This window comes from Arachis duranensis, chromosome 3 (genome assembly GCF_000817695.3).
Source record: "Arachis duranensis cultivar V14167 chromosome 3, aradu.V14167.gnm2.J7QH, whole genome shotgun sequence".
In the NCBI taxonomy this organism is placed as follows: Eukaryota; Viridiplantae; Streptophyta; class Magnoliopsida; order Fabales; family Fabaceae; genus Arachis; species Arachis duranensis.
The window spans coordinates 27,095,283-27,107,875 of record NC_029774.3 but is presented as its reverse complement, the minus strand read 5'-3'; the positions used below and the strand labels follow the sequence as shown (position 1 = coordinate 27,107,875).

Genomic DNA, 12,593 nt, shown 5'->3' with positions numbered 1-12,593 from the left:
CATCAATTATTACGAAAGCTTATATTAGTAACGTTCTTGAATATGGTCCCAAAATTGTACCAAAACCTCACTATTAGCCTTATCCTCACACTTTTTAAGGACCATTTCTTTTTCTTTCTCTTTCAACGGACTTTCCCACTTCCCACCTTTCTCCCATTCTTTCTTTTATGTTTTCTTTGTTCCTTCTTCCTTTCCTTTTCTTTTTTTTTTCAACCCAACTTGGCCATGTCTTGATAAAGATTTGTCCTAGTTGCTGTGACTCAATATTCCACTAGTTAATATTAAAGTAATGCTATTTTAAATTTAAAATGGTTGGACAACTTATTATAAGGGTTTGACTAAAAAATAAATGTGAGACCAACAAAATTCTGTGTCTTTGTTATTAGAATTCAAAATTTTACTAATAAATATTCGAAGAACGCTTATTAAAAATTCAAAAGTACAAATATTTTCATAGAGAAAATAAAATTCAATATCATTGAAATCTTCAAAACTTTTTTTTCTGTATAAAACGTAACCTTCCATCTATATATTCTTAACTTAGTGAAACATTAGAATCTAAAGTTGTCCAACAATTTTGAATTATAAAATTAGGAAGATTTTATATGCAAAAAAAAGTCGAAGCGAAAAAAGATTTTCGACTTATACCGTAAGAACTAAAATTGTACTTAATCCTAATATTAATATTATCTATAAGTTCCTCCAAATGTTGGCGTCCAAAAATCAACTGTGGGTTCATGAGTCACTGGAAATGTACTTGAAATTGGCACCAGACACAGCCCTCGGCTTCTTAGATCCTGTTTTGGTCCATCAGCTTCCTTTGATTTACCAGAATTCTGCATTAATAAAAAAAGATGAGTGCATGCCATGAATTACAGCTTCATTATGCACCACATACAATTATGATAATTTAATTAAATAAATATTCATTTTAATTAAATATGAAACACTTACAAGAAGAAAAGCAGAGTTAATCTTTGAACACTCAATAATTATGTAAAATAACTTTTTAAGTATTTTTAACAGTCATTTATACGTAATTTTTTTAAATAGTACTTGTATTAACTGTTACTTTCAAATCATATACTTTCTATTATATCAATATATACATGCATAAAATTAACTAACATCATCTTTAATATATAGTTATTGAATGAAAAATAAATAATAACACTTGGGTATTCAATATTAAAAATTATTTTTTTTAAAAATTCTAGAAAATTAGAAACTCTTAAATTTCAAGTTATTACTACTACTCTAACGCCCTTCTTTAAAACAAATACAAAAAAAAGTTAATATACAATATGTGCTTGAGAAATATTTTTCAATGAAATAATTTGGTATTCAATACAATATAAAAGCACAAAATACAAATAATATTATTATGTAGATATCGCATTCCTGAAATCAAAATACGTATTGCGTACGTACACTACCTGGTGATGCTGTGTTTGAGCTCCACTCTTCATATATGGGGTGCTTAAAACCTGCATATTTAAAAAAGAGAATAAATAAGATGAACTTTTATTAGTATATATTAGGCTCATGAATTTAGAAAATATTAATTAATAATGAGAAAATAAGATGAACTTACAGTCACTTGCTCATGGAGGAATTTGATGTATTCAGTGGCCTCAGAGAGCACCGATGCCGTATCAGTCTGACACAACATAGCACACTTATTATAAAATTAAAAGATAATAACAGTAATTAAATTAAAATAAATTAATAATGATATTCTTTCTCAAATGTTTTCTAATTATCCTTCTAATTAATAAGAAAACTGTTCAAAATATTCAATAACTTGAAAATATAGGAAGTGTTTAACATGTATTTATTTAAAAATCAAAATATATTAATTAAAAAAAATAAAAATTTAAATAGCAAATATTTTGAGTTCAATTTTGATATACTAAAAATTTATATCATTTTATACAATAATTCAGTCATGTCCGTTCATTTCGATGACTACTCATAATTATTAAAAATAATTATTTAATGTGGTAAAGTTTAGATCATATCAAAATTAAGTTTATGTTTTATTACATTATGCACGAAAGAAAAGGAAAATATAAATAGTTTAATTTCTTAACAAAAATCAATAAACACAGCACAACACAATATTACCTTTTTGTTTTTATTAATTAAAGGAAGAAACTAGATAGATCCCTGTCTATATATCGGAATAAAAACTCACCTTTCCGAAAGGCGAAACCAATTGCTGTAGGGCAGTGATTCTGTCTCCCATCTTCTCTTTTCTCACCTATATATCAACATTTATTTGGAAGAGCCTCCCATATCATATCCATATGTAATTTATGGACTAAAAAGAAAAGTACATAAAAATCAAAAGGAATAACTTGCATTGCCTCTTGTTGTTTAAAAGGTTAGTTACATTTATTGTACCTTAAAAGCTGGCAAAGGTGATGGAGGTGTTTCGTTTCTAGGCCTTTTTGATGATTGCTCATTCTCACTTTTCTTCAACATGCTACCTCCTGACTCCCTTACTTCACATATATTCTGCAAAACAACCATAACGTTAAAAGAGACAATAATCTAGACTTATTTAATTTAATATTCATAATTATATATATATGATATCCATAATTACATCCTTGTTATTCAATTATTTCAGTGATAATTAAAAAGTTACAAAATAAAATAACTTTAAATTATTTTAAACCGAATTTTTATTTCTTTTAATTACATAACCCAAATCCCAATGCACTTCAAGTCTTCGATGCTTCTTTCACCCTAATTAATTCGGGGAATTTTTTGGTTTAAGTATTGGTATAGCCACTAAGCGTATTTTATTTTTACTATTTATATATATCAATGTTAAACACACAATAAAAAAATTAATTAAATGAAATATTTTCTGAGTAAGTGAAGTTAACAAGAACAATTTTATAATTAGATTTTGATTTTGAATTCTTTAATTAGTGTGAAAATTCTTGAAATGATACATATTATAAGTTTAAGACTTGAGCTTATAAAAAAATTAAAAAGTACTAAAAATTAAAATAGTAGCACAAAAATTCTTATAACGAACATCAAATATAATTTAAGAATATATAATATAATATATGTTCAATCAAAAACAGATTGCATAAAGGAAGAGAATAATGTCACTCTAGAACTAATCATGCCATTTTAATATAAGAAAATTTTGTTACGAATATACTTTTATTAAAAGTAATACATCTCAATTAAAATGATTAATTTGACAAAATCCAGTCCCTCCTCTATGCAACATACCTTTGGCGCCGAAAATGGTTGGTGCAATGAAGGGAAGAAGATGGATCGACCATCTTTAATGGAAACCGCCGCAGGCTCCGAAGCGTTCCAGAACGGGGCGTTATTAGTGAAATGCAATTGGTTGTTATTATTGTTGCTGTTCAAACACGTTGAGTATGGAAAATTACTCATAGGCCCTTGGTGTGGTTGATTATTGCTTTCAGGTCCTAATAGCCCTTGTAGCATTGAAGTGTTACAATATAAAGGCGCTGAAGAAGAAGAATCCATCTGAAAATTAGAGGATAATACTTGTTGGCTTGTGATGTTGCTGTATTGAGGACTGAACTGTATTTCTTGATGAGCGCTCAAATTCTGTTGCAACATCTCGGATGCCTTTTCTGCTCTCCTGCAAAATCAGAATCAAATACTAGAAAGATGAAAGTAACAAGTTGGAATCTTAAAAGGAGAAGTGAGAGAGCAGTGAATAACTTTAAGCAGAGTCTATTTTTACTCTTTTTGGTCATTCCTTTATGATATCTTTTGTTAAATATCTTATACGAATAAAATATAAAATATATAGACAAATACTTAATGATTGATTTTTGGCATGCATATAGCATTTTTCATCTTTCCAGGCTGATGTCTTTGTGTTGAGAGTCTTGACACAGACGACTCCATGGTATCCACTTACATGAAAGATGCTTGATTCCAATCCGTGGATGCTTGAGAAGAAAGCCCCAAACCCATCATCATATCCAAGTTTTGTTGTTGTTGAAACCTCTCATGGAACACCACACAGGACCTTCCTGATGAGGCGCCTGCAGAAGAAGAAGACATGGAATTTTCCATGGTGGAAGATCTTGGTAGCTTCATTATTTTATCATCACCAACGCCATGCCAAGAAAAATTTCCCGTGTTGTTGGTGAGGCCAGAGGATCCAGATTGCGGTTCCCGGCTTTCAAACCTCACAACGTTTCTTGATGAATCCCACCAATTTGCACTTGCTCGAAATTGATCATCTGCCATGGTTGATGTATAATAATCTATGATGGCCTATATCCATGTTAAGAAACAGTAGCTAACTCATGATTCACCCTTCAGTGCTATATACATACGTGTATGTGATGTGTGAAAGAATGTGAGATTATTAATACAAATGAATGCCAAACGTTGCGGTTCTAGTTAGTATTTATATTGGGGAGTTGGACAGAAAATTTTTAATTAATGGACTGAATTTCCTTTTAAATAGAATAAACATCTAATTCGGATTTTATTTATTTTTACGAAGAATAAGATTATTTTTGTTTAAAAAAATAAATTAATTCGACCTTTAATTTTTTTATTTTGGGATAATATAATTTTTTTATTAAAAATTTTGTTAAATAGTAATAGTAATTACTCTTGTGGGAGGGAATATATTTGCATTTTGTGAGGACTCTAAATTTTTATAAATTTTTTTTAATAATATAACCAATTATAATGACTTCTACTATTATCTTTTTTATCTTTATTATTATCACTTTTATTTTTATTATTTTTATTGTGTAGCTATATTTTATTATCATCGTTATTTCGTTTACCGTCATCATCACGTATACTAATATTATCAATATTAATGTTCTCTTATTCCGTTTCTTATTTGATGTTATTTTTTCTTTTAAAAGATATTTGTATTGCAATTATTTTTCTTTTTTGTAACATCATTTTTAACAATAGTCTTTCTCCACTTAACTATCACCGAGTGAAGAAATTTTTTAAAATAAAATTATTAATAGTTTGTGGGAATTTAAAATTCCCCACAAATAAATAAAATTTTCACAAAAATAATTTTTGTTACTATTTAACAGATCTTTTAATATAGAAATTGTATTATTCCAAAATAAAAAAGTTAAAGGTCCAAGTATTCCTCTTTTTCAAACAAAATTACTTTGTCTTTCATAAAAATGAATAAGATTAAATTCAGTGTTTATTCTTTTAAATATAGAAGACTGAAATTTGTTATAATGATAAAAAGATGTGAAATTTTTTACTAATTTTATTATTATTTATTGATATGAAATAAGAGAGACAGAAATAATTAGTCAAACAAAAATAATTAAATTTTTTATTTTTTTATATTAGTCTTTAGTATTTAAGAATTTTAAATTTATAAGTCTTTAATTAATTTTTATGTGAATCTAAATGTTTAGTTTTTTAAGAGGATCTTAAGTGTTTAGCTATTTTTATATTATGAAATGCAATTTTTGAGTTTTTTTAATGGAAAAGTTTTCTTTTGTTCTCATGTAGAGAATAAATACGAATCTTATTAAAGTAACTTGTAACAATTATTTTAATTTTATCAAAGAATTTTGTGGCAGTCATGTTAAAAATTTGGGAGGATTATCCTGATCTTATCAAAATAATTTATATGTCAATACCAAAATTTATCACTCATTTCATTATTCGTGAGTGTGGCATGCATCTAGCTATATCCTTCTCATAATAAAAAGAATCCAAAAAAAAAAAATACTGTTTCGTTCGTTGTGATACTCAGTAGTTGGTATTAAAGCCACAAGTTTTTTATATTATTTGGTATTCAAGAGCATCAAATATCACGTATAAAAAACTAATCTAAATCGTATGTGATTTGAGGACGAATTATATTCAAAATGCGAAATATATAATATGAGCATAAAAGGGGTAGAAATAACTGGTCAAATAAGAATAATTAAGACTTTTGATTATCTATTTTTATGATAATTGATGGGAAGCAGAAGCTGGTGAATTAAAAATTATTAAAATGATTATGTTGTAAGTATAATTTTTAATTCACCAAAAATCTGCCTATCAATTTAAAAATATGTCACAGAGAGTTTAAATTAAAATTATTAGAAGTTTTAAGTCTCAGGTCGTCTCCCAACGAGTTGCATAAAAGTGTACTATCTTATTAATCAGATGTTCAAGAAATTGAGTTGAGTAAATTGGGATTTAAATTGAGGGAAATTAAATAATATGAATAAAAGTCTTGATTGGGAATTGATTGATTAGGATCTCTATCATTGATGGAGTGATTTTTAAGATTAATTTATAATTAATGGTTGCTCTGTTTGGTTATCCTTTATTAGGTAAGGGAAAATCAAACAAGTTGAATTACTGGATCTGTTCACAAGTTACAACCCACTTAGTTCAAAGGGATTGGCATCGGTGACAGGATGGTAATTCAACAGTTAACCCAATTACAAATTTTCTTTCAATCCTTCCAACTCAAGAGTTCCTTTTTAATCAATTCCCCATCAAGTAATGAAACTACTCACGTATTGTAAATAATAAATCCATAAAACATGAAAGGGAATAAAAAAAAACATAGTTATTGAAATTGAAATTGAATGAAAAAGAAATAATCCTTGCATTAAATAATCATAAAAGTATCTGAATGACAAAATTGAACAAAAACAAGGAACATGGAAGGATAGAACTAAGTTAAGAAGACAAACTAGAGTGATGAAGTCTTGATGAGGAAATAACTCTTCTCAATGTTCCAATGCTAAGATCAATTAAAGATTAAAATTAAAAACTAGAGAGAAAAACCTAAGAGAGAAAACTAGATCTCCAAACTACTGAATGAATGTCTGTTGTTTCTGCATATTCTCTTACTCTAGTCTGCTGTTCCGGGCCGAAAACTGGGCCGAAATAAGGTCCAAAATCGCCCCCCAGCAAATTCTGCAGATTATGCAGATCGCACATGTCACGCGATCGCGTCATCCATGCGGACGCGTCGCTTGCGCTTTTTCCTCGCCACGCGTTCGCGTCGTCCACGCTACCGCGTCGCTTGCGCTTTCCAATCCGCGCGGCCGCGTCACTGCGATTTGCGCTCCTTCGCGCGGTCGCGTGAGCCATGCGACCGCGTCACTTCTCACTGGTTATCTCCTCAAACTCTTGTGTTCCTTCCATTTTTGCTAGCTTCCTTTCCAATCTCCAACTCATTCGTGCCCTATAAAGCTTGAAACACTTGACACAAAGATCACAGCATCGAATGGAATAATGGAGAATTAAAATTAAATAATTAAGGTCTCTAGGGAGCAATCTTCAAACATGTACTAAATTTAGGAAGGAAATCTAAATGCATGCTAAATTAATGAATAAATGGATAAGGATCATGACAAAACCACACAATTAAACACAATATAAATCATAAAATAGTGGTTTATCAATAATCTTTAATTAGTTTAAGAGTTTCTAAGTCATTCTATTATTAGTGGGTCTTTGATTATATTTTCAATATTTAGTAGGACTTTAATGTTTAGTGGATTAGATAAAAGTTCTATTTAGTTTTTTCAATAGAATTCACTACAAGAAAATAGAGTTATTTTGACACTTTATTTTTTAACACCATAATTAAATGTCAAAATTAATATATATTTTTGACAAATATCACAAATGTCAAATTTTCTATATTTTCTTGACGAAAAATTTGACCGTAGAAAATTACTCCTCAATTTTGACACTCATTTGTTTTTAATCTACTCTACTATTTTTTTTCTTCTTTGGGCTCTGTTAATTTTGATATCACACTGCTCTCAATTTAGGATTATACTACTCATTCTTTATCTTCAAAATCTCAATTTATTCTTTAGTTTCAAGATCACATCTCATTCTTTGTTAAATTTTTTTGTTGAGAATATTTTCTAGTCAATAAGTGTCAAAATAAATAGTATTTTTGACAATTAATAAGTATCACAGAAAATATGTTCTCAAAATTTTCTAACAAATTATTTTTGACAGCCAATATTTATCAAAAAATAAAATATGTTATTTAATTATTAAATTAAAAAAACTTAAATTAAAAAAATTGAATTAATAGTTAAATAATAATAAAAAAATAAATTTTAATAATTCTTTAATATTTTTCTATTTTCAATATAGTAGAATAATAAATGTAATGGAGCAATAAAAACTTAGTAAATTGCTTATTAGTAAGCTTGTCGTCTACTTAACATTATATATGAAACTCTATAAAATATGTAAGATTAAGATTATCATATTATGAAATATAATTTTTGAGTTTTCTTTTCAATGAAAGAGTTTTCTTTTGTTTTCGTGTAGAGAATAAATTATAATCTAATCAGATAATTTATGGCGATTATTTATTTTGATCTTACCAAAAAATTTTGTAGGCAATCAAAATTAAACTTATGGCTCACCTTTTTTTCTATTCTTAGATATCACAGTCTATATCCTTTTTTACAAACAACAATTTAAAATAAAATTTGGTCTGTCTAAGATACTCATCACTTACAAGTAAGAAAATTAAAGTAAAAGAATTATATTTTTTATATAAAATCAAAAGAACAAATTAAAAAATTTAAAATTTAAAATATAAAATCGTAATATAATTTAAACTCGTCATGACAATAAATAAAATTCAGACGGTTCATGTTATTTTGGTCGAATATTATAAATGTAATTTTTATTTGAAGTATATAAAAAAAAATATTTTTCGCCAATTTTTTAACCTCTCCAAGAATCTAACTATAAATTAAAAAAAAACTTTGAAGAGTAAGAGACAACAAAATAGGAATATGGTTCACAATTTGACAATTAAGGGGATGATTAGATCGTGGAATTAATTAACTTCGATTTTTGAGATCGTCTATCCATGTTATTACTCATTAAAGAATTTTTTTATATTTCATCTCGGCTTGAGTCTAAAATGCTTTGCATTTTGTTTCGCCAAAAAAAGCTATTCACAATTTATTTTACCATTTTCAAAGCGAAAAAGAACAATTTTTGTCTTTTTTTATTTACAAAAGATAAGGTGATTTTTGACTAAAAAACAGAATAATTTTATTCTTGATCTTTTTATTTGGAGACAATATGTTTGATGGTTATTAATGGCTAAGAGAAGGAGGGTTGAATCTTAACTTCTTGTTCTGCTAAGTATTACTTTTTCTTTCTCAAAGGTACTTAGGAGATATTTTTTCTTTTGTCTTGTGAACAATTGAGAGACATTTTCATTTTTGTCTCCTGAGTAACAGAAACAGAAAAATAGAAGGGAAGAAGATAGAACACCCAGATATTTTCTGGTTCAACTATAAGGTGCAATGTAGCCTACATCCAGTCTCCATCACAATAGTGACAGAATTTCACTATTTTTATCATATTACAAACACCAATTCTTTCCCTAGCCCCAATCTGAATTTGACTAGGACTCAAACCTAGCTTTCAACCGCAAAGTGCTAACCCAACTTGCAAGGGAACAAGTCGAGATTCTATCCCAACCTATACTTGACTAGGACTCACCCTAACTTTCAACAGCAAAGTGGTAATCCAACTTGTAAGAGAATCCCCTCAAGATCATGACAACAAAATAGAAATACATACAAAACATTTCTGAGATAACTATAGTTTTTTCTTTAACTCTGATTAACCCCATTTTTAGGGTTTATCTTGTGCTTAATTGAGTGGATTTTATCCATTATTCTCACACTTATTCATAGAATTCGCATGTTTTACATTTTTCTTTCTAATTTTGTGCTATGATTGAAAACATGCTTCTTTGGCCTTAAATTTGCTATGTTTAATCCTCTCTTATTACCATTCGATGCTGTGATATGTTTGTTAAGTGTTTTCAGGGTTTATAGGACAGGAATGACTTAGAGGATGGAAAGGAAGCATGCAAAAGTGGAAGGAATACAAGAAATTGAAGGAATTGCTAAGTTGTCAATCCTGACCTCTTCGTACTAAATCGATCATAACTTGAGCTATAGAGGTCCGAATGAGGCGGTTTTAGTTGCGTTGGAAAGCTAACACCTGGGGCTTCAAAATGATATACAATTTGTCATAGTTGCCTTGCAGTTAGGTGACATGCACGTGTGGTATGATGCGTACGCGTGACTGGTGCGGCAGACAAGCGACGCGTACGCGTGACAAGGCGTCACGTGCTGCAGATATCAGAAAATGCTGGGGCAATTTCTGGGCTAGTTTTGGCCCAGTTCCAAGCGCAAAAATATAGATTGGAGGCTATAGAGTGGAGGAATCAAGGATTCACCTCTCATACACATTCATACAAATAATTTTTAGGTTTTAGGGTTTCTCTTTTCAATTTCTTCTCAAATTCAGGTTCAATGTTCTTTTAATTTAGTTTTCCTTTACTCTTGTTTGTTCTAGCATCTTACTTCTTTTAGTTTATTTGTTATTGCTTCCTTTTGTTTACTTCATTATTGATGCACACTTGCCTCTTTGATTTAAATTAATGCAATTCATATTTTTTTGTTATTGTTCTTTCTTTAATCATTGGTTATTGTTGTCTTGCGATTGGATATCTTAGATTTTATTATCTCTTTTTAATTTTCTAAGTTCTTATTCTATGCCTTCCAAGTGTTTGATAAAATGTTTGGGAGCATTTTAATTTATATTTTTATGTTCTTAACTTAGATTGATTATTTAGAGACTCTTGAGTTATCAAAAGTCTTTTGTTGATTGGTGATTGAGACTTGCTAGTTGGCTTATGCTTCACTAAATCTAGTCTTAGATTAGGACTTGTGAACCTAAGTTGATTTTACTCACTTGACTTACCTTCATTGTTAGAGGTTAACTAAGTAAAAGCAAAAGGCAATTATTATCACAATTGATGATGATAACGAGGATAGGAATCCCAATTCCGAATCCTTGCTAGGATTTTTCTTAATTTGTATTTAACTTCCTTGTCATTTATATTTCTTGTCTCCTATTTCAAAATCCAAAAGATATAATCTCATAACCAATAATAAACTACACTTTCCTACAATTTCTTGAGAGACGACCCAAGGTTTAATACTTTGATTAATTTTATTGGTTTGCTTAAGCGACAAACATATTAAATTTGATTGAGATTGAATTGTTGGTTTAGAACTATACTTGCAACGCGATTATTTTTGTGAAAATCTTTACCAACGATTTTTTCTCCATCAAACTCTCTGCCTTTTTTCACTCATTGGTTTTTTCTTACAAAACCTCACATTTTTTCTTTTACCAATGAAACACAGACAGACTAAACTGAGAAAAAGAAATATTCAATGAAAGCCATGAAGGAGAAGAATAAACAGCTCAAAGAGCTATAGAAACCCAAACATGTGCTCTCACTCCTTGCTTCAATCATTGTCCGTTCACCCCTATTATAGAGGAGTGAAGCTTCCAGGGCTTGTAACCTTCTTCAATCACATGTTGGTTCTCTTCTCCTAATACACAGATGCAACAGCGGCGTGACAGAGTAGAGAGAAGGTAGAAGTAGTGACATGCAACCATACCTTCAGTCTTCTCTTTCAACATTTTTCTTCATGCATCTTGAATCTGAGCCGTTCATTCTTGTTTTGGCTCCAAGTTTGTTTATTGACTGTTGAGGTGCTTCTGACCCAAGATGGCTTCACGTTTTCTATTTTTGCTTCTTTCTTGCTTAAGGGTTTGAAGCTTTTCTCTTCTCTGTAGCACAAAAAGGAAATAAACTTTTTGTTGTGCTTTTACCAAGATAGATTTTGCTTCATGACCGAAGCCTTTTTCCTTTCTTGGAAAAAATCTTTTTGCCTTTCTTCAAAGTCTGATCTCTGAATCTTCCATTTTCTTCTTTCTTTTTTTTCTTGGCTGAACACATGATATGACCGAAGCAAGAGAGAGTAGAGAGAAGAAAGAATATCTTTCGGTGGAAGCTTTCAATGCAATTAAATCAAATTGAATTCCAAATTCTAGTTACTAAAAAATTAAATCAAATTCAATTGAAACTTGGGAAACGTATTACTTGAATCAAAGGAGTAGGTAACCGAAGAGTGCTTAGTTCATTTCCTTCTTTCTTCTTCTATTTTGGATCAACGTATGAAGCTTGTGAAATCTTGGGTTTTCTTTAATTCATCACACTTGGTTCTTGGGCTACATCACCGCTTGAACTTGGTTTCTTTTATTTGGCCCTTTTTGTTTTTCTTTCTTCAGCCACTTGTTTTTAATTAATTTGGTATAGCTGAATTTGTTTATTGATTAAGATGGACTTGTTTAATTTGGGCCACAATTAATTTGCTTACCTGCACACTAAACCAAATTCATCAAATAAATAATTGATAATATTTTAATAATATTTGATCATTATTTTTAATATTTGTTTCCAAACTCAACAATCTCGCTCTTGATGACAAATATTATTAAAATGAATTGAAAAAATTAGGAGACAAAACTTCCATTGGATGTTTCACGGACAGCTCCCCCTTTCACTATACTCCCCCTTAATGTGTGCTTTGATCAACCTGATTAACACACAGAAATAATATCTATATGTATAGAAATGATGCGTTTCTTTTATCAGGTAATAAGTGATCCTTTTGAAAATTTTTAAGAAACATTAGGATCCTTTAAGT

At 29.4% G+C, this 12,593-nt stretch overlaps 1 protein-coding gene across 1 annotated transcript; it reads right to left on the bottom strand.

Annotated features, from left to right (window-relative positions):
- Positions 1 to 573: 573 nt before the first annotated feature.
- LOC107478336 (transcription factor bHLH123-like) lies at positions 574 to 4,362 on the bottom strand. Its single transcript, XM_016098479.3, has 7 exons — positions 3,929 to 4,362; positions 3,259 to 3,643; positions 2,407 to 2,520; positions 2,198 to 2,263; positions 1,595 to 1,660; positions 1,437 to 1,487; positions 574 to 836 (listed from the first exon to the last, which is right to left on the bottom strand). The coding sequence occupies exons 1-7, from the start codon at positions 4,261 to 4,263 to the stop codon at positions 687 to 689; spliced, it is 1,167 nt and encodes a 388-aa protein (XP_015953965.1). The 5' UTR covers positions 4,264 to 4,362; the 3' UTR covers positions 574 to 686.
- Positions 4,363 to 12,593: the final 8,231 nt, after the last annotated feature.